At 37.1% G+C, this 23,992-nt stretch overlaps 1 protein-coding gene across 3 annotated transcripts in view; it reads left to right on the top strand.

Moving 5' to 3' along the window:
• BABAM2 (BRISC and BRCA1 A complex member 2) overlaps nucleotides 1-23,992 on the top strand; it is a 142,894-nt gene that overhangs the window by 108,062 nt on the left and 10,840 nt on the right. For all 3 annotated transcript variants that reach the window (XM_060754111.2, XM_060754110.2, XM_060754109.2), the window contains exon 11: nucleotides 9,663-9,816. In XM_060754111.2, coding sequence (XP_060610094.1) covers nucleotides 9,663-9,816 — 154 coding nt within the window. The remainder of the gene's footprint in view (nucleotides 1-9,662; nucleotides 9,817-23,992) is intronic.

The raw sequence follows: 23,992 nt of genomic DNA, 5'->3' as shown, positions 1-23,992 counted from the left end.
AAGTTTGTTTCAGAGATCTTACCATAGTTTTCTTCAAGTATGTTGGTACCCTGCCTTGATATGATAGCCCATTCATGACTTCACTTATTCACTTCACCAGTGTTCCTCTATCTGTGAGATGGTGGGCAAATTCTTCGCAGTGGGGTGTTGAGTGGCTTATGTTCACCACTGAGTGAGATTGTAACAAATCCATGACCAGTTGAAACTCTGCTTATCAGTTCTGAGCTGATGCAATTGTATTAGTCAGAAAAGTATTTCTTGCTGCCTTTATTGCCCTACCATAGACCTTCAGATAGATGTTTCCTGCTTTCGGCAGGACTCACTTTTGAATTTTCTGTCACTGTTGTTCTAGTCTGCATCTCATTTATTTCATTGCTATCAGTTCTGTAGAAAAGCAGCTGGCTGGTTTAACTCCACTTTGTGAAAAGGGACATTTAGGAGTGAGCATGTTATTCACCCTGGTAGTTTTCCCCCATTCCAGAGATCAACCAGAAATTCAGAAAGATTACTTGCTGAAGCAGCAGGAAACTCCCCAAGAGCCATCAGGAATTCATTCAGATCCATAAATCTCTTGGGTTGGGCCATCTTAATGCCCCAACACCACCATTGCAGAGGCTGAATGCCAGCAAGTCCAAACCTGACCAAGAAATTATCTGTACACGTATAATGACATTAACTAACAAAAGCACAGTTCTCTGTTTCACTTTTGTCTGCCCTTTAAAACACAAATTACATTCAAAATCGGCCACTAAAGCATGATTAATAACTGTCATCAGAAGAGTGAAAATAGTAACTGCTGAGGAGGACAGGGAATACAGAAACAAGAATATTTGACTTAAAATTATATAGATTTTTATTAAAGAATTTTAATGTTAATTTCATTGTGTGTATAGAAAAGCAGATTGTTTCATCCAGTTTCAACTAGTCCAAATCAAAAATGGGAAGATATGGTTTTTAACAGAAATTACTCACTTTTAACATCACTTATGATGATCATGTGGAGATTAATTGGTTCCATATGGATATCTTTAGTATAAGAAACGTATTCTGGTAGTCAATATGAAGTATCAATACAATCATGTACTCTGAGTAGTAATCTCTTGGGGTGCTTTAATTAATGCTTTATGGCAAATTACTTCATGGAATAAATTTACATTATCCATATGGTTTAAAATCTTCATATTTCTTTAATATTAACCAATCTGGTTGATAAAGTAATACCATACTATGAAGTAAAGTAGATAACCATAAATTTGTGGTTTTTATTTTATTTCCTCGCATAAGAATGAAAGTACACATGAATTTTATCCCCTCTAGGCAAGATGGGTGTTTGTTTTTTGTTACTTTTTTGCACTTTGGGATATATTTTTGAAAGTTTTATTTGTACACACATTGTATTTTTTTTTCAGTGTTTGTACAAAAACCTACTTTGCATAGAATGCAACAAAGAAATCCCTCAAATAGATCGTCTTTCCATTTTTGTCTAGGGATGAAACATGTTACATAGAAATGTTTGGAAATATTAATTATATCCCTAGATAACCACAACTGTATGTGTACTATTTCTAAAATAAAACTAAATACTATACTGTTATAGTATAAAGCTTGTTCCTGGGTAAATTTGTTTAGGACTGTGCTGCAAATTCACTGCTAGTAATTACTTCATCCATTGTTTGCTTCAACAAGTACATGCTGTTATCATCAAGTGAAAGATGCCTTTTGTACCTGAGGAAAAGGAGAACATGGCTTGAAGGATTAATCTCATCAAGACTAGAAATTATACAGATAATCCCCAGCATTTCTGTGCTACTGTTTTGTGTACCAAGCCAAAAACAAACTTGAATTTCTGGGCTCCACCCACCAAAAGAGATTTGCTGATCTAGTTACATAATGTATGGTTATGGAAGTAAAATACTCTTGTCACAGCAATATTTAATACTCATTTCTTAAAAATCAGGATATAGCTAATGTTTTGTTAATTCGATTTTAGAAGCATAAAATAATACACCGAAGCACTAATTTTGCATAGTTAAATGCTGTAACATTTTAATCTCTTTTTTGGAATAGTTTTACATCTTTTCCATTCTTATTAGTTTATCCAGATGAGCTATGTGTGCGTGTCACACACAGTGTAAAATGAAAATATAAATCACACCAAATAGTAAAAAATATATAACAAAAAACAGCAAATCCCTAAGAGTAGCAGCAACTGTAGGATAATACAATCCAAAATAAGTCAGCCACTGATAGTATCACTGACATGGTTCCTAAAAATTTCCAGTAAGAGAGACAAGTATATCTCCTGAGACAGCTTTTTGAGCCTTAAAGTCCCAAACCAACACATGCAGAACTGAAGACTGAATTCAAATTCAACATCTTCCCAGAGCACAGGAAAGGTAAATATTGGGGTAAGAAGACACGGAGCTTACCTTGTGTTTCCACCACAACCTGAAGATTCAGTGCTTGACCTCAAACTACTGCTCACTGATCCCTAAGGTAGTTTTGCCTTGTGTATATTTACCAATAAAACTAGTAATGTTTGTTAAAAATACTTACAAAACAGGCAATTGAGCTGACATGAAGAGAACATAATCTGATGTAATGTACACATTTTAGTTTTGTTAAAGAACTGTGGGTGCATCTATGCAGAAAAATTAATGTAATTTGACACCATTATACCTGCCATGGTTAAATGCTATGGAATCATGGAAGTTGTAGTTTTACAAAATCCTGAACCTTCTCTTTCAAACAGTGCTAATGCCTCACTGAGCTACAAGTCCCAGGATTCCATAGCCATGAATCATGGCAGTTAAAGTGCTGTCAAGCTGTATTAATTCTACATTGTAGATGCACCCTAAAATGTCATTTCCTTGTTGTTTACTTTTGAGTGTTGAGAGCAAAACCATTTCTCTCCACACGTTCCTTTTTAATCCTAAATTCAATAGTTTCATACCTTGAAGAGAAATTCAAGCTTCTCAATGCCAAGATTAGAAACAATTCGCAATAAAAAGTTATTTAGAAAATGCTGAATAAGATTCTAAAACCTGCTTAGACAGATTTTAATTTCTACCAGCACTGATATAAATAAGTATTTTTTAAAATATGATATAAATGTTATAACATATTATAATAATAATAATAATAATAATAAATCTATATTTATATGCCACTTTTCTCCCACAGTGGGAACCCAAAGCGGCTTCCAACGTGTTAAAAACACAATACAAAGTCAAACAACAGTCAAATGTATGAATATAAAACATTATAAGTCAACCAAAAAGTATTTTTGTGGTAGTCAAGATTTATGGTATATTTTAATGTAATGGTGTATGTATTAAAAGTACATATTTCAAAAAGTATAATTATAGCCGATGAAACTTACAAGTGAACATGTTTAGTTCTAAGCTATCAACCCTTTCCGGTAGTGTTAAAATGTATTTTCAATTGTTAAGACTTCTCTTATTGTATAAGACTTTATTAGTGATGTAATGGGAGAGTCTTAGTCAAATATAGGTGAAAGAGAAATAAACTGTTCCTGTGTCGTCATGATCTTACTATATATTTGCTTTAATAAAGTTACCTTATTGTTTTCTTAAGAATTATAAACATGGGAGACAAACGTAGTCTATGAAAGGTGGTTTAAACATGAATAGAGTTACTGCAATAGAAAGAAACACAGTATTGGGTCACCTATGGATAGGCAGTCATTAACACAGTAGATCCATATATTCTCTTCTTTTCTATTATTATTATTATTATTATTATTATTATTAAATTCCTTATTATTGTTAATAGTTTCAGTGTATTAAAATGATTTGATTATTCACACACTGAACCTGTTCAGTGCAGACCCCTCCAGGTAGAAAGCCAAGAACTGATGTTCCGTTGTCATTATGTTCTTGCATCATATGAAAAATGGATTTCTTCTTAACAAGGATATATCAAAATGACAATGATTTATAGATCAACACCTATTATTCCAGCAATGCCATGGCCATAGTTTTGGAAGGTTATTTTCATTCCTCTTCAGTTTTGCTTCCTGAGGAAATATTCCCCAGAAATGTTTATAGTCTTGGAACAAAGGAAGCTCATTTCTTCCATTGATATATACAATGGAATATATTTTATATATTGTATATATTCCTTTTTGTTTGTAACATGGCAGTAAAACTGTGGTTTTTCTAGATTGGACATCACTGTTTTGCGACATAACGTAGGTAAACCTGGTAGATGAAATGACTGATGCATATCAAGTTATTTTTAGACAGTAGAATCCATATTATGACTTACAGAGCTCATGAACTCAGCATCCCTTGAAAAGATGACTAAGCAAGGGGTCTGTTGGCACTTCCAGGAATTTACAGACATGAGTCATCCATCCATTGTCTGCAGACAGAGCAAAAAGTACCTATGAGTCAACTCTTGTTTGGAAATAGTATTTGCAGCAGTGGGCATGAATACTGCGTCAGTGTTTTAATCTAGCAAACATGTACATCTTGAATATGGTATTGCAGAGTTCAGGTGTCAGATTCCTACGAAGGGCTAATTCGTGGAGCTGCTCAAAATATTTATATATTATGATGTCTGCATTTTATAGCATACCACAAGCCAACAAGTATTTTTCATCAGATATACTTTTAGGTCATTCTTATATACTTTTTTGTGCTGAATTCAAATCTGTGTTTATTTTTTTCTCTTATACGTAGTTTTTGCAATGAGGCTAATTGATAATTAATGCATTTACGCACTGATATCAATTGAGATCATTGTGTAAATGCATTAATTATTTGATTAGCCTCTTTGCGAAAATTACATGTGATAGAGAAAAAATAAACACAGATCTGAATTCAGTACAAAAAAAACTCTATAAGAATGATCTAAAATTATATCTGATGAAAAAACCTTGCTGGCTTGTGTTACACAAATATGATGTGAAATGTGCAGACTTTACAGTAGTTTGCTGTAATGTACCATTCATCATATTTTAAAAAGGTGATATAATTGGGAGGAGGGGGAGAGATATTTAAAATCAGCAGAAAAATAGTGCTTCTTTCATTTCTGATTGTTACAAAAAGTTTGATTTTGTTGGCTTGTGTAATCAGAATTATCCTTTATTTTAATATACAGTCACCAGTGAGATCAAATTCTACATAGAAACCTTGTGTTTCCTTTATTCATTCTCTCTCTCTCTCTCTCTCTCTCTCTGTTCCTCAGTTCAGTGTTGGACTATATTTTTCTGTACTTCAAATGTCCTTTTTATCCAAATTTGCTAAAATTCAGGTTCATACTTGTGGTTCATTCCTCTTTTGCCTGCTGCAACCTCATTTTTGGCCTTTTATTGGACAGCTATGCTGTCATCTTCATGACTTCTATTAAAATCATTCAGATCAAGTGAAATCTCTGCACTGACTTTCTAGCCCGAGGAATCAGTTACAGACTCCTTGGTTTTGCCACTTGCACCACTTTGCCCCATCCCATCTTTTTTATCCTTATCACCTTTGACTCTTCCAGTTCTGCTACCTCTCCTATCTAAATATCCCCTTTGCTAAAATAGCTCTGCCCATTCTGCTTTTTCCTTGAACTTCTTAAAACTCCTGCATAGCTCTGCTGGCTTTCATTTCCTTCAAGTCTTTCTTTGGTATAGTTCACTAACCACCTTACAGTTGAAACAAAGCCTATGTCGATGCAACTGCAGCTCTGCACAGTTTCATGTTTCCTTTCTTTCCTAGTAGAAAACAAACTAAAGGAACCTAGCTTAAGAATACTAAATATCCTTAGATTTTAATGTGTATAGCTTCAGAAAATGTAGATACCACATATTTTAAGCCCTCTGTATTTTTAAAACATTAATATCACTCTTTATAAGGAAGAGATTGGGTATGTGACCACAGTAACAGAACCTGTAATTGCATGTAACCCTTTCCATGTTCAGAAATAATATCCAGGGGAAATGCTAGAGTAGGCATCTTCTGTGATGTTCCTTGGTGTGACATCATATGTCTCCAAGTGCTATGATGGATCAACTTTTTCCAAATATCTGAGAAAAGGGGAGCAAACTTAAGCGCACATTCAAAGTGTAGTCCCCTAAGAGCTTGGAGAAGAGAAGGTTGAGAGGGGAGGTAGAATCAGAATCATATAGTTGGAAGACACCTCGTGGGCCATCCAGTCCAACCTTCTGCCAAGAAGCAGGAAAATCACATTTACATGGTGATAGCCATGTAAAGAATATCATATTGAGGAAGGAGCAAGCTTGCTGTTCTAGAGATTACACCACAGAACAGTGGATTCAAATATCAGGAAAAAGATATTCCCACCTAAACATTGGGAAGAACTTTCTGACAGTAAGAGCTATTTGACAGTGGAATATTCTGCCTTGGGGTATGGTGGAATCTCCTTCTCTGGGAGTTTGTAAACAAAGGCTTGGATGGCCATCGGTCAGGAGGGCTTTGCTTGTATTTCTCTGCAAACTGGGATTGGGCTGGATGGCCAACTTTCAGTTCTGTGATTCTGTGCCCTCACAAGCTTACATTTCTTCATCCACAAGTCATGAGCATTTAGACTAAGCTTTTGGAAACAAGACACCTGACTTTACCTCATCATATTACTGAGTAAAGAGCCATGTATAGTGACTGTGATAGCAGATGTAAAGTGTTGTATAGTAGATGTAATATGTTGTAGTGACTGACTAGAATTAGGGGGTTTAGTTTCAAATCACTTTTTATTTATGAAGCATTGAATGCGAGCCATACTGATTCTGTGGACTACAGTAACAACAAAAGGGACACAGGGGAAGCCAGATATGCTACCTTCATTCCTTTGAAGGAATACATACCATACAAATATATTTAATAAATAACTACGTACGCCTCTGGAATAAATATAGAGTACATTTCAAATCTGTAAAAAATATGTTTTCATGAACATGAGGGAATGACATTGTCTGAAAGAGACTGGACATTACCCTGAGCTGCAGGGTAATATTCAGTTGAGGTGTAAGGTCTAGAAGAACTGTTTTGAAGATGTAGGAAGAGAACTAAGGAAATACAGAGCAGAGGAAGAGATCAGGCTTGGCAATTTAGTTGTGTACATTTACTTAGTAATGATCTATAGCTGAATCCCTACAACATCCCTATGATTTTTAGTTAACAAAAATAATCCCTTTTCCTTCCTTCTTTTTTTCTTTGAAACAGTCCCTGTGTTGGGAGAAAAATTCTGCAATTGCTGAAAGGCTAATCACAGCATATGAAAGCTTCTCTGAATTGACAATCTTGTCTCTATTGTGCTTTTAACATGACTTCAGTGCTATATTCGTGCTCGTAAAACAAAGCTTTTGGCTTACTTAATAAGAAAAAGTGCTATTACTGAATATTTCTGTAAGTCAGATATTTTAAAAATCAAGATAATGGAAACTGAGAATTCTTCAGTAAAAAAAAGACAAATGAAACTAATACAGCAGATATTGTTAACTTTTTGCACTGAAGTTTTATTATCCTCCTTCACAGCTTTAAACTATCTATTTAGCTTTTTTTAAAGAAACTGATAGTTGAGAGGAAGTAATTTAAAAATCAACAAGGCACATAAAGGAAATAGAGTTGAACTGCATAACACAAATAATAAGATACTCATCTCAAAATTGCTGCCCAGTTAAAGTGGTTTATATTAAGTCAATAAAATAGAATGGATCATTTGAGTCGTAGACTATTGGAATAATGCAAATAACCTCTGGCTTCACAACATGTCACTGATGTGTCATTCATTTAATAATTGTTCAGAGGGCTGGCAAAGTATTTCAGTTCTATCTGTTTGAGAAGATAATCAGTGATCAATCAACAGAGCTCACTTTATTATTGATAGCTCCTGTACTACTTATTAAATTTCATAAATTGTATGCAAATTTACTAGCAATCATAATCCCAAACAAGCAAGCAGTTGCTTTTAAATTCATAACACTGCTATACACTCAAACATAAGAGGACCCATTCTATACTTTCCTATGCCTTGCTCATTCTTAGCTTTTCAAAACTATGTTCCAAGCAACTATGGGCATTCACATCCATTTCTTCAAGAAATCTGTTCAGTGGTAATTAGTCTCAGAGTAGCCTCAGAGACCATGTGTTAGGGAATCACCTCTCAGATAGCAATATGGCTAAGTCCATTCTGTGTTGAGTCCACACTTCCACTGGTTGGGAGTGAAGTCATCACAGAAACCTTCCAATGGAGCAGGGGATATGTGTAGCAAAGTTGTGTCCATTCGTGCAGTTGTTCAGGACAGACATTGACAGACATTTGGGAACAAGTGGCAGTCAAAATAAGGCAAGTTTGTAAAATTAAGAAAAACATAAAATTAATACAAATATAAATTAATAAATCCAGGGCTTGTGGATACAACAGACAACTATAAGATTCAGACTCTGCTACAATCAACTCCTTATGTCAGGAGCCAAAGAAGAGTTGAGATAGTACAGTTTTACTAATTAATATGAACTGATTCTGTGTTGTATGTACAAAATCCTAGGAAATGTACACTTTGCTAGCTTTTCATTGTAAAAAGAACATATCTTGCATTCATAATTTATTTATTTTGGTAAGTTTTTGCCTTTGGGACCTTTATATACAGTTATATGGTTACTTTCAGCAGATTTGTCCAAATGTGATTGTTTGGGAAAATCTTTACACAAAACAGTCATTGGATTCTTTGTGGTTTGTTACTGTTGCTGGAAATGATACAAAATGTGTGTTGTGACAATCAGTAGAGATTGTTCAAGGGTTGTGCAAAGAAGATAGTAGCCACACGATTCCTTAGTGTCATTGGTTTTATTTAGTTATGTCGGTAGACAATTAAATAATAAGCTTATATCCAGATCAGCTGTGGAATAATTTGCTGTTATTTGGGGTAGGGAGTGGGGGGAGATAGTTCAAACAACAAAAATTGTCTTCATGGTTTCTAGAAAGGTTAGCAATGGTGTTGTCTGGGTCATTCTAGTTGAATAATGCAAACTTCGTTTTGTTTGATACATTTTATAAGCACTACATATAATTTTGTGCATTATTCCCAAACTAATCCATACTATTGTGTTAGCACAGTTGAATTGCTTAGATTTCCTTTTCTGCAGTGGCAAAGGCAAAACTTTAGCACAGCACAGAATTGAATATTTCTGAAAATGGGAAATCAGAACAAAGAATACGTTATTCAGTAGTGTTGGACTTGAAGCATAAGGCAGTATAACCCCCGGAAAAGGCCACTTGCAGGGTATCACTCAGCCAGGTAACCCCCAGCAACATACACCTATAAGATGGATTGCCATTCTGTTTGCAGGTCTCCTCTCTTCAAACAATCTATATGAGATGTCAAAACTAAAATATATATGCTCTGCATAAGTGTTCAAAGTACTGAAAATGTTTAATATTAGAAGAGTTATTCAGTCAAAAGATGCTTTCAGTTGAACCCACATTATCGCATTTTGGCAGAAATTTTAAAAACTAAAACAATGCTTCAGAACACAACACTACATTAACCCTCTTTTTATTAGAAGCAAAATTATCATTTCCTAAGCATGTGTTTGATTTGATTGCATTTCTTAATAGGTGAGTTGATATGAGACTTTTTTCTAGAAAATGAAAGCAAAAAAATCACTAATGTGTCATCTTTTCTGCTTTTGTAGTTGACCTCCCACTGTACTTTCCTCGGGACCAGCCAACTTTAACATTTCAATCTGTCTATCACTTCACTAATAGCGGAGAGCTGTATTCACAGGCTCAGAAAAGCTATCCTTATAGTCCACGATGGGATGGCAATGAGATGGCTAAAAGAGCAAAGTAAGTTGTATTTCTTTCTCTGAAGTAGTTTCACAATATATTGTATGTGTAGTTGCATGCTGTTTTCTTCTGGCTACATACTTGTCAAAATTTGTAGGAAGTTATGGAGAATGAAGTTCATGGTTCAACTATGGTCTGTTAATCGACTTACCCTTCAACAAGATACACCCTTTTTGGCATGCTACGGGGAATGGGTCTGCAGTCATCACAAACAGATACAAATTGTATCTGCAGACATAAATTAAAGACCCAGTTCCCAGGGCAAGTGGCCTATTTGAGGAGCAACAATGAAGTGAAATTTATCTAAATTCAGAAAATGGTGCTAAAACGCAGAAAAGGAAGACACAACAGAGAGTCCAGAAATGTGATCCAAAAAAATAATAATTTCAGTACTGGATCATAGGAAATGGCTAGCATGCCACCTGGGAAATTGTCTGTCAGTCTAATACAGTGTCTGTTACTCTAGGAACTGTTTTTTTCAATGAGACTTTGAGCTTATAGGTAATTATTGTGATGTATTAAAAAGTATCCAAATGAGTTAAAGTTGTTGGAAGTGCCCAAGACTAAAGATCCTACAGCCTCTAGCATTCTTCCAATGACACCTTCACTTGCATGTAATTTCAGCTATTTTCTTATGTGCAACACTGTACCTTAGAATCATAGAGTTGGAAGAGATCTCATGGGCCATCCAGTCCAAACCCCTGCCAAGAAGGAGGAATATTGTATTCAAAGCACCCCTGACAGATGGCCATCCAAAAGCTTCCAAAGAAGGAGCCTCTCTCCAGGGCAGAGAGTTACACTGCTGAACGGCTCTCACAGTCAGGAAGTTCTTCCTGACTGAATGTTCAGATGGAATCTCCTTTCTTGTAGTTTGAAGCCATTGTTCCGCGTCCTTGTCTCCAGGGCAGCAGAAAACAAGCTTGCTCCCTCCTCCCTGTGACTTCCTTTCACATATTTATACATGGTTATCCTGTCTCCTCTCAGCCTTCTCTTTTTATTGGCAGACTCTCACTTTTCCTGTGCCTTCCTGCCAGGATCCCAACACCATTTCCTTTACTATTGAATTTCAGTGGCACAAGAGCATCAAAATCATTTTATTTTATTTTCAATTCATAGTTGACATCTAGAAGCATGTACACCCCAGCTGCTTTCTTACAATTACTGGGGTGACACTAACCCTAGTGATACCACTGGTGTATATGGAGGATCACTACTGGTTGGTTTGCAAAAGGGCTGAACAGTTAAAGATAGGAAGGCGTTAGATAGTGGCAGCAGGGAAGAAAGCTTATATTTCATTAACTTCCTGCATGCAGGCACATCCAGCCAACCAGCTTTTGTCTTGGCTCCTGTCATGCAGCCATGACAGTCTTGTTGTTGTTGTTGTTGTTTTCATTGTGTTGTCATTATTATTATTATTATTATTATTAATCTAAATGTTTATAAATTATACAGTAAAGATATTACATCAGAAGTGCATGCATTTACTTATTTCTCCCTCCTTTCCAAATTTGAAGCCCCTCATGAGAAACCTTGAAATAAATATTAGATACATTTTAGGGTTTTAAATCTTGACTTAAGTCTTGGGGGTCCATGGCAATAAAAGATATTTAAAGATATGTAAAGATAATTATTTGAAGAGAGTCCTTGTTTTACAAAAACGTTAAGAAATATACCAGATCATTCTCACTTCATTTTGAAACATGTGACCCATTCATTATCATAAGAGAATATAAACCATAGCTCATTTAAGTATATGAGAACCTGTAAGCAGTCTTGGACATAGTACATATATACAATGCATCTTCAGTAATAGACAAAAGGAGACATGAACCTGCATATGCTTCATTATTAGAAGTGACCAGTTTCTGGATGAGCTTGCCTGATTATTCTGCATTGCTTATTGTCTGTGAATTGAAAGAGTAATTTGAATTAGAATTTATTTTCTATGATTGTATTATCTAGACTGCCACATTGATTAAAAATAACTTAGTAGCCAAACATTGAATGTAGTTGAGAGTTGTATTTTAGAAGGAAAAATGAATGCCAAGTATTTTTTTCACATGGTAAACAATATACTGCAGTGGGAGTTTTAAAAGGATTTGTTCTTCATGGGAGTTGCTACAAGAAATAAGAAATAAGATTGATTTATAACCTTTTCTCTTGATCTATTGACTAACATACATAAAATCAACATTACAACATTCCATCCCAGTTCTTATTATTTTGTCCTTCCAGGGTACTGGGATGGAATGTTGTAATGTTGATTTTATGTATGTTAGTCAATAGATCAAGAGAAAAGGTTATAAATCAATCTTATTTCTGTACCTCCTCTCCCCCAGATAATATTGGAAAACACAGATAGGAGACTACAGTCACCAGAGATTATTGCAAGTTCTCATCGTAATATTTTTTAAAACTAGTTTAGCTATTATCTCACTAGTATCAGGCTTGGAAATACATAATTTATTTATCCATGTCTGCCATGAAAATACATAATAAACTATTTTTCCCTGGCATGCTGGCATTCCTAGAGATCCCTGGCTTACTGTGACCAGTTTGATTATTTTTTTTATATTGCTTTATTTAGGATTGAACATGTGAAACATTACCCTGCGGTCTGGTAGCAAGTAGCAAGTTCTCAGACAGCAGTGTCTCTGCTTCAGGTTTCTCTGCATTAGAAAAGTGTTAATTATAACTGCAGTAAAGAAGGTTAATATTCATTTGACCACAGATGATGCTAGTCATTAGTATTTCCCCAGATCAAAGGAGATGCACTAAAATATTCTTAAAGGGTGTAACTATCCACTAAAAGCCCACCTTTTCCTCCTTCTATACTCCTTCATGAGTCACAAGACACAGAGACACAAGCCCCAAACATAAGGTAGGTTGCCCTATTGCTGCTGTATTCAGCTACAACACAAGAGAAGGGAAAAGGAGAGGACAGCCACCTCACATTTCCAGGCTGCCTGAGCCCAGGAAGCATTGATGGCTATCATGGCACCAGCAGCCATTTCCACATAAGAAGCAGCTGCAAGTGTCTGGACTGGCATAACTCAGGAGAGAATCAGAATTTTACACCACTATTTGGGTTTTCCCTTGAATTATATTAACCTGGGGTACAGCTGTATCAACCCAAAGGGGGCAGAGTTGGAGATGATGTGGCAAAATAGATGATTGGAATCAGTTGTGGACAACTTGACCAAAAATATCTGGAATAAGTTGTATCAGGATAGATCACATATTAGGATAAATAGGTTAAATATTGGGCCAAAACATCCACTTTAGTGGGGTGATATTACTCATTTCTATATGGAAATGAAAACTTTTGTAATGAACATTGCAAGACTAAAAATAGCTAAAGCATTATTCTGTACAAACGTGGTTAAATAGAGTATGGTCCATTTCTCTCAGACAAAACTGGACTCTTTTGGATCAAGATATATTTCTGGGGATAATGATGGTGATGGTGATGGTGATGATGATTTATATACTGTCCTATCTTCCCTGAAGGGACTCAGGGCAGTGAACAACAAAATCAGCAAACATTCAATGCCATACAACAAACATAACTATTGAGGATTATTATTAAGATACAGTATATACAGTATAAATATATGTAAATATTTAGAAGACGATTCATAGTTATGGTGATTGATAGGAATAAGGTTTATGAGTTCATGATTTGTGGAGGGTGGGAAGGAATAGAAAAATAAAAAAATCAATTTATAATATCTGTATAGGAAGAAGGAATGGTATATATCATGATTAAAATTATTGTTAAAGAAAGGGGAAAGTATGAATGATGTGATGCTATCATGGCACCAGCAGCCATTTCCACATAAGAAGCAGCTGCAAGTGTCTGGACTTTGGTGTATTTAGTGTATTTTAAAGTTGTTTTGTAATTTGTGATATATGATATTTTAATGAAGGTATATGTTTTTATGGCTGTAAACTGGGCTGAGTCCCTCAACGAGGTTGAGAAGCTCGGTATACAAAACTGTGAAATAAATAATAAATAAATAAATAAAAGCAATAACAGGAAGAAAAGCAGTACATGTTTTTGTTCCTGCTGAAATATGCTTTTGGTCTGCTGTAATACCAAAATATACTAAATAAACTGGGAATGTAGTAAGGAGAAAATAGAGGGTAGTGTGGTCTTGAGGATGGGACACTGCACTAGAATAAGGGTGCAGAACAAGAAAGGAGCAGCATAAGTGTGGAGGAATGCAGTAGAAGACAGTCACTTGGAATGTTTTTGTCCCAAAGTTTGCTTTGGCTTTAATGCCCTGTAAGAAAATAGAAGATTGGGTTAAGAGGACATTTGTGCCCATGGTTAGTCTTATTCTAACAGCACAAAGACTGCTTGTGCAGAAAAAGAAAATGCAAAGAGACAGCTGTAGGCCATCACACTGAAGCACACAGTTCATGGTGATCTGTGGTGGGCATAAAATACAGCTAATTATGGAAAACCAGTGCTCTTATTCCTGGTATAGATACAAAACAGACCTTGGATTTTGTTTCCATGGGAAAAATCTTGTGTTTGTCTCTTTTTAAGCAGGCATTCAGATCTGCGTAAACAGAACATGCAGCCCCTCGGCCTGCAATTTTATGTAGGAATATTGTAAATAAAGCTTGTTTGTTGTTTGGGCACATAATACTTAGCTGTTGGATGCATGCCGATTTAGTGTCTGTTCTCAGTTATGCACTGCAATACCATAGGTTCCCATGAGGCTTCAGCAAATGCAGGAAAAGCCGTTTTCTAACCATCTTCCCTAGGATTTGTTGTTCATATCAGCCCTATTGGAATTGAAAATGTACCACTCGTACATACTGTACAAAGCCAGGCAAAGACAGCAAAATTGCTTCACCATTTTGAGAATGTTAATCTTAACTTGGAGAGGAAAAACAGGTTTCCAGATCTTCTGAGTGCAAAAACAAACTTGAAACTGTGGGAAGAATATATTGTTTCATAGCCAGTTTCAGAGATCAAGAAGGTACACAATTTTGGATCTTTTTTCTCTATGCTCTCTCAGTAATTAAGAGAAACAAAAAATGTTGAACTAAAACGCAAAGAGACCTATCTCAGATAACTTCCATCATGTGGCCTAATGTGCTGGTTCCTTCCCACAGGACTCAAAATGTCATGCCAGGGCACTATAGATGAAGGAATGGCACCCAACAAATGTACCCTGCATTGGCAATGCAGGGTACATGTTGAGTAGCCCTAATTCAAAATGCTTGGGGCTATAAATGTTTCATATTTCAAATTTAGTCACATTTTGTATTTGCATATACATGCACAATGGGATATGTTGGAAATGGGTCCCAAGCCTAAACATAAAATCAGTTTATGTTTTACAAACATCTTATACATATAGTATAAGTAATGTGGTACATGAAATCAAGTATATGTATATTGGACCATCAGAAAGCAAAGGCGTCATTAACTCAGCCTTCCATGGGGACAGTTTTTGATTTTGGAAATCCAGATAAGGCAGGGGTTCTCAACCTTCCTAACGCCACAACCCCTTAATACAGTTCCTCATACTGTGATGATCCCCCAGTTATAAAATTATTTTTGTTGCTGCTTCATAACTGTATTTTTGTTACTTTTTTGAATAGTAATGTAAATATCTTATATGCAGGATGTATTTTCATTCACTGGACCAAATTTGGCACAAATACCCAATATGCCCAAATTTGAATTCTGTTGGGGTTGGGGGGGATTGATTTTGTCATTTTGGAGTTGTCGTTGCTGGGATTTATAGTTCATCTGCAATCAAAGAGCATTCTGAACCCCACCAACGATAGAATTGAGCTAGACTTCCCACACAGAGGGAGCCCCTGGTGGCACAGTGGGTTAAACCACTGAGTTGCTGAGCTTGTTGACCGAAAGGTCGCAGGCTCGAATCCAAGGAGCAGCATGAGCTTCCGCTGTCAGCCCCAGGTTCTGCCAACCTAGCAGTTCAAAAACATGCAAATGTGAGTAGCTCAATAGGTACTGCTTCAGAGGGAAGGTAATGGTGCTTCATTCAGTCATGCCGGCCACATGACCTTGGAGGTGTCTACGAACAACTCCGACTCTTCAGCTTAGAAATGGAGATGAGCACCAACCCCCAGAGTCAGACACGACTGGACTTAATGTCATGGGACAACCTTTACCTTTACCTTACCTCCCACACAGAACCCCATGACCAACAGAAAATACTATGTTTTCTGATGGTCTTTGGTGATCCCTCAGACACCCCCTCACGACCCCCCAGGGGTCCCGACCCCCAGGTTGAGATAAGGTTTGTTCAACTTGCATTTTATTTCCCAGCAATGCCCTTTAGATGTAACAGTCAAATAATTTTTGGACTGTTAGCAAAATAAAATAGCAGAAGTTAAAAAGCCAAAGAATGCATTCACTGGGTGACACTTTGCTATTTATGTATGTATGTATGTATGTATGTATTTTTTAATTTATTTACTTACTTACCACACTTGTGCCCCACCCTTCTCACGCCAAAGGGGACTTAGGGCAGCCTCACAAAGCAAAATTCAATGCTGTATACACATATACATATTGGTAAATAAACAACCGCATTAAAATCAACCCAGTAAAAACATTAAACATTAAAACATCTGTTAAAATCACAAAATCCAAATCATATACCAGGGCTAATTCTTTCATCTTGGAGCTAATACTGCTTTTATGTTACACAGTTCACAGATGAGAGAAACTGCTGCATCACATTTTTTTGTAAATAACTTGTAATTATATTTTTATGCAAAAAAATCTGTGAAAATGGCTCGACTTATTAATTAAACACTGATAATTTAATTAGAGGTAATGGTGCCTTGATCTTCAAAGTACCTTTGAATAACCCCTGTATATACAAAGCCTACCCTAGCCTAAATCTACATATTTTAATTTCACGACATTGAAGAGAAATTGTAGCTACTAATGGGATAACATGCTGACATTCTGAAATAATGACATTTTGATCAAGTACATTTCATTCTTTTTTCTTAATCTTCTTGATGCATAATTAGTATAACAGTTCTAGTAACAAAATCCCTTTTAATTAGATGCTTTTGTTGGGATAAATAGAAAACCGATAGACCAAAAATGAATGTGGATGCTGGCCTGCAATAAAGCAACAATTTTTACTTCCGTGGAATTATTGTATGTTCATGACAGCGGATGGCAATACAATAAAGTCTGGCTAGTTGAATCACATTTTTCATGTACAACTCGAAAAGTGTCATCTTTGATAGCTGAGTGCAGCTCTTAAGACATGGTATGTTGGTTTCTGACAGGTGCCTGCCAGGGATCTTCAGTGCTGTCATGCATAATATGGATTTCAGCCAAATTAGGAGGGCTGGAAAACTTATTTCTGGTCACTTCTCATTAAATCTTTGACTGTAGCAAAGGAAAAACAATGATTAAAGATGTAATACCATGGTGGGAAATGCATATGTAAAGTTCCTGACAAAATAAAGAGTGTTCTAAATAATGAGCGGGTCATATCTAAAGATTGCACCTTAGTGTTGAATCTCGTGAATTTCTAGAGAGCAGAAGGAAACAAGAGATTTAATTACATTTAGGTTAGCTAATATCTATTTTGTATTAAAACATGTAATGCTATACCTGCTTTTTATGAGTTGCTTCTTGTATGGGTGATCTTTTACTTATGTTTTTCACTTAAATATTTATTTATTTATTTACTCTATTTATAACCTGCTTTTCTCTACGCCAAGGGGACTCAAGACGGCTTACATATAGCAATTATTCAGTGCCTTAAACACATACAACATTAAGCTTAAAATCCATTGAATTGAAATTAATACATATAAAAAAATCAAAAATTACATTCAATATTAAAATCACACCATCCTAAAATATTATATTATTCTTTTATTGCACTGCTTTTCTGAAGGCCTGGTCCCAGAGCCAGGTTTTTACTCTCCTTCCAAAGGCTAGGAGGGAGGGGGCTAATTTAATGTCTCTAGGGAGGGAGTTCCACAGCTGAGGGGCCACCACTGAGAAGTCCCCGTCTCTTGTCCCCACCAGTCGTGCTTGTGAAGAAGTTGGAACCGAGAGCAGAGCCTCCACAGAAGATCTTAATCTCCGAGCTGGTTCATGGGGGAGAAACGTTCAGACAGATAAACTAAAATATTAGAATCATTGGAACTAAATCTAATTTCTGCTTTGCTGAAGATAAACATTTGGCCGTTACTTCCTATATGGCAAACCCAGTTTGGACATTCTGGGCCATATCCAGTATTGTGCTAGTAGTAAAAATGAGGTGACATCGTTTTCCTAGCTCTTGTGCACCCGCTAATAGAAGAGTTAGTATGACTCAGCGGAAGTAGCACCTTGGCTAATGAAGTCATAATGGACCATACAGGGGCTTGTGAAACAGCTTTTACTACAATTAGTTTAATGATATAGAGATGGTGTAAGGTTCAAAATAGCACACTGAACAATCCTTGCTTACTAATGTTGCTTTTAATTTGAATTACAATATGGGAAGATACAATGTTTCCAAAATAAATACATTGTATGTTCCATTTTTTCACATTATTTATTTATCGCGTCATCAGCAACCATTGTATTACAATTCTAACAGAGCAAAACAAACACAGAGATTAAAAAGAAAAGAAAAATGACATGACAACTGTCATCAAAGCAAAATGTAGTGACAGAAAGCTCCCATCTTTATAAGCCATTGAGTCCACCAGTACAAAAGTTATAAGGAAAAAGGAAATTCGGTAAGCAGAAATGAATTCTTGAGTCTAACTTCTAAAAGAAGGAAAGCAGAAATAGAACTATAACAGTCTGTTCTAGGGCAAAAGGCCACCACCTGATGAAACTTAATGTTTTTATACGTACTGAGGAAAATGAGAAAGAAATGTAAAATCTACTCCTTTGAAAGGCAAAATAGAATTATACTGATGATACAGCTGGAAGTGTTCTGTAATTTGGACTTTAAAACCAAGCCAAGGATTCATTTTGTTACAAATAAAATACACGTGACTATTAAAACCTTTAAAGGGTAAAAGAGGCCATAACATTTTTCATCTTAATATGTGATATGTTAAAATGGTTTAAGTAGATAATTTCATAACATGCCCAAAAATGTATTTTAAAGCATGATAGTTTTGTCTTTGGAGGGTATAAAAATATTAATATAACTGTGTAGTGTTGATCGTGAGATGTAGAAATGTTAGTTCAAAAAAACATTTAAACCTAAAGACCCACATACCCATATTATTGCTGGATATATATTTTTTTGTTAAATAAAAGTGTTTAAAATTTAAATAATATCAAAGACATTAAAATAGTAATGTTGGAACCCAGAAGCCTTTAGAGAGCCAGAGCCAGTAATATGTCCAAAAGAAACAGTTTATTAAATCAAACAAAGGACTCAGAGACACTTACTTCAGTGCCTCTGATCAAAACTGAAAAGTAGCAGCAAGTTTTAGCTCAAAAAACTAACTTAGAAAATAATCTGGATTAAACAGAGATATAATCCGGATTAAACTGAGTAGTGTCCAAAGTTACCCAAAATAGCACAGCAGACAAAGGGTAAGCAAACAAAGGTCCGTGAAGCAAAAACCGAAGTCAAAAACAGTCCAAAGTTGAAGAAAGCCAAGGTCAAAGTTGCGAGGTTCCAAAGTCCACATAGTCAGCGTTGTCGTCATCAAAAGCAGTCTGAAGTCAAGGAAGGGAGAAAACCACACTCACAGGAATCCAAGCCGAGTTCAAACACGGAGGATACAGCAACCTGCAGATCCAGGACCCCAGCCCAACACGAAAGTGGCAGCGACAAAACCCAAGGCATGAAACCAACACTTTGCCTTCTGCAGAGTTCTAACATTTTGATGCTTACTTTTATCTACAATTCCTTACTCGATGATGAGCTGCCCTCCACCCCGTCATCATCACTTTCAGCTGGTTTAGCTTCTACAGCTGAACGCCAACACCCATCCCTCCAACTCTTCCATCGCTTGTCAAGACTTAGGTTTCCCCATGAGTCCACAGTATCCCCAGATTGCCAGTCCCCACCATCAGAAAACCCCGCAAACGTGTCACTAGATGTTGGTTGAGTAAAGATATCTCGAACCTCTTGAACCTTGGTCCAGTCCAATGACCCATCCTCCTCATCACTCCCAGACCCATTACTCCCAGTGAAACCCATGAAATCCTCCTCCTCTGTGGAAGCATTAAGTATATCCTGAATCTTTTTCCTTTGACACTCCTCATCGGATCCCGACTCTCGAGTAGACCTCTTAACTCCCCTGCTTACATCCGCTGAAACTCCTTCCTCCTTCTCACTCTTTTCACTTTCAGAAAACCCCTTGAAGGAATCTTAGTCAGTGGGTGACATAAGTATTTCCCAAATCCTCTTCCTTTGCTGTTCCTCACTTAACTCCTGAGCACACCTTTTCCCTCTTCTACCACTCATACTATCAGTAGTAACAGTACCAGGAGACTCTACTACAACAAGCAATCTGAATTTAATGGGTTGTTGTAGGTTTTTTCAGGCTATATGGCCATGTTCTAGAGGCATTTCTCCTGACGTTTCGCCTGCATCTATGGCAAGCATCCTCAGAGGTAGTGAGGTCAGTTGGAACTAGGAAAAAGGGGTTTATATATCTGTGTAATGACCAAGGTGAGACAAAGGACTCTTATCTGCTGGAGCTAGGTGTGAATGTTTCAACTGACCACCTTGATTAGCATTTGATTGCCTGGCAGTGCCTGGAACAATCTTTTGTTGAGAGGTGATTAGATGTCCTTGTTTGTTTCCTCTCTGTTGTTGTGCTGTTCTAATTTTAGAGTTTAGAGTTAAAGTTTTAGAGTTCTACCTCTGAGGATGCTTGCCATAGATGCAGGCAAAACGTCAGGAGAAATGCCTCTAGAACATGGCCATATAGCCCGAAAAAACCTACAACAACCCAGTGATTCTGGCCATGAAAGCCTTCGACAATAAATCTGAATTTAGATCGATGCTAATGTGAATGAGTGACTATTTTGAAGAATACTTGTATTTATCATTCGGTATATTTGTCACATTTGTGACCTTAAGATGTTCATGAACTTTGTTTATTAGGTGAACGTTAAACACAAGACTTTATGCTTGAGATCAGAGGGAGTATAATAATACATTACAGCAATCCTGTTATGAAATTTGACCTATATATGAAACCACATTTGAAAGGATAAGTATTTGCACTGTTGTGTTCACATTGTTTATCTGAATAAAACATTTCAGAACCAGGCAGCACTTTAAAATACTCTACATGTCTGAGTTTAAAAACAGACAAATAAATAAAAGGCCTTCAAGTATATTGTTTTGTCCCATTCATGAAGAGACTGGAAAAGCATGCCTTTGATTTAGAGTTGCAGACAAAGCAACTGTAACCTGAGGACACATGAACACACTATGTTTGGTATTAACCAGTAACACTGAAAGACAAATGTCAAAGCCTGTGCACAAGGAAAGGGCATGCCACGCAATAGAGCTCTTCCAAACTACTACTGGATTTCTTTAAATGCAGATAAGGTGTCTCGTCTACTGTTTGAGGAGAAGGGTCCAGGCCCATGCAGTTTGATCCGTGGTTTACAAAGTTGTTTCCTATTTAATCTGGCTCCCTTACATAATTTTATTACTGGAACTTAAGAGCCCAGTCAGCCATTGTACCAAGACACTGAGGCTTGTTGACTGTCTGTGTACCAGGAAAATAAAGTAATTTCCATGGACCACTTTTTACACACACATACACATGCCAGTCTTTTTAAAGCGCATGCAGTGTGTGTGTGTCATATAAGGCCCATGTACACCACATCTCTCAAAATTTAGGGGTGTTTTAATGGGGTGAGCTTTGTTTAGACTAGGGCAGATGTTTTTCAAAGACAGAACAGCACCGTACCTGGTTTACAGACCAGGCGACCTGCCTGTGTAATACTGCTGTGGAGAACATGGGGATATTACTGTCATACAAAAAAAATATACCGTATACTCGAGCCTTTTTTTAGGCTGAAAAAGCCCCCCTCGGCTTATACTCGAGTTAAAGTTATTTCTCATTTCACCCTGTTATTATTATTATTATTTGAAACACAACAAGATGAGTTCACAGCAGACAAGAGCACTCTGCTGGCTGTTGTATTGGATCACACGTCGGACACTTCCCAAGTGTCTAGGACTGTGTGATGTATCGGTGTGTGCAGATCCCTTCTGCAGCTGGCAGATGGTAATTTTGTCAGCGCCAATGGTGTTTAAGTGCAGGCCAAGGTCTTTAGGGATTGCACCCAGTGTGCCGATCACCACTGGGACCACCTTGACTTGCTTGTGCCAGAGTATTTGTAGTTCTGTCTTTCCATCCTCATATCGTGTCAGCTTTTCTAGTTGTTTTTCTTCAATCCTGCTGTCACCTGAGATTGCAACATTGACGATCCACACTTTGTTTTTTAACACGATCGTGAGGTCAGGAGCATTATGCTCCAAAACTCTGTCAGTCTGAATTTGGAAGTCCCAGAGGAGTTGTTGTTGTTGCTGTTGTTGTTATTATTAGTATTATTATTATTGGAAGGATACTTAAGCACATCGACATTGAAGAAGGTTAGATCAGAGTTGAGCCGTCTTATCTTAAATTAGTTTTATGTACTTATTCAAAAACCTTTAACCTACTGATGCCTCAATTAATGTAATGTTGTTGTTGTTGTTCATTCAGTCATCTCCGACTCTTCGTGACCTCATGGACCAGCCCACACCAGAGCTCTCTGTCAGCCGTCACCACCCCCAGCTCCTTCAAGGTCAATCCAGTCACTTCAAGGATGCCATCCATCCATCTTGCCCTTGGTCGGCCCCTCTTCCTTTTGCCTTCCACTTTCCCCAGCATAATAGTCTTCTCTAGGCTTTGCTGTCTCCTCATGATGTGGCCAAAGTACTTCAACTTTGTCTCTAGTATCCTTCCCTCCAGTGAGCAGTCGGGCTTTATTTCCTGGAGGATGGACTGGTTGGATCTTTTCACAGTCCAAGGCACTCTCAGAACTTTCCTCCAACACCACAGCTCAAAAGCATCTATCTTCCTTCGCTCAGCCTTCCCTAAGGTCCAGCTCTCACATCCATAGGTTACTACAGGGAATACCATGGCTTTGACTAGGCGGATCTTTGTTGCCAGTGTGATGTCTCTACTCTTTACTATTTTATCGAGACTGGACATTGCTCTCCTCCCAAGAAGTAAGCGTCTTCTGATTTCCTGGCTACAGTCTGCATCTGCAGTAATCTTTGCGCCTAGAAATACAAAGTCTGTCACGGCCTCCACATTTTCTCCCTCTATTTCCCAGTTGTCAATCATTCTTGTTGCCATAATCTTGGTTTTTTTTTTTTTATGTTTAGCTGCAACCCAGCTTTTGCGCTTTTTTCTTTCACCTTGATTAGAAGGCTCCTCAGCTCCTCCTCGCTTTCGGCCATCAGAGTGGTGTCATCTGCATATCTGAGGTTGTTAATGTTCCTTCCAGCAATTTTCACCCCAGCTTTGCATTCATCAAGCCCCGCACATCGCATGATGTGTTCTGCATACAACTTAAAGAGGTTGGGTGAGAGTATGCAGCCTTGCCGTACGCCTTTCCCAATCTTGAACCAGTCTGTTGTTCCGTGGTCAGTTCTGACTGTTAATGTAATGTTACTGGAATATATATTTATTTTGAAATTTATCAGTAGCTGCTGCATTTCCCATTCTCAGCTTATGTTCGGATTGGCTTATATATATGGTACAAGTGGTTCTGAAACATTTTCCATGGTGAAAAGTACAGTGACTTCTTCCCTGAAGACCTCTGTCTGCTGCTTCAACAGATTGTTGGGATATGTTCCTACATGTTGTTGTTTTTTTGACATTTAACCCCTTCTCCTTGATCACTTTAGTTTTATTGCTGCTTATATAACTAAATAGGTTGAAATCCCCTCTTTCATTTTATAATAATTCCTGCCCCTACCATGTTGTCTGTGGGTCAGTGCATCTGGGGAGGTGGCAACCCTGTCTTTGAGAGCATCCTATTATCTGTCTTTTGTGCTTTTAAAGGTTAATTACTGGGAGTTGTACAAAAACAGCCAGCCAGACTACGTGTGGTCAGGGAAGGGCTGGCCTTCTCCTCGTCAGATGCCCAAGAACAGACTGCTGTGGGTGG

Source organism: Anolis sagrei, chromosome 1 (genome assembly GCF_037176765.1).
Source record: "Anolis sagrei isolate rAnoSag1 chromosome 1, rAnoSag1.mat, whole genome shotgun sequence".
NCBI lineage: Eukaryota > Metazoa > Chordata > Lepidosauria > Squamata > Dactyloidae > Anolis > Anolis sagrei.
This window is presented reverse-complemented; position numbering and strand designations above follow the sequence as displayed.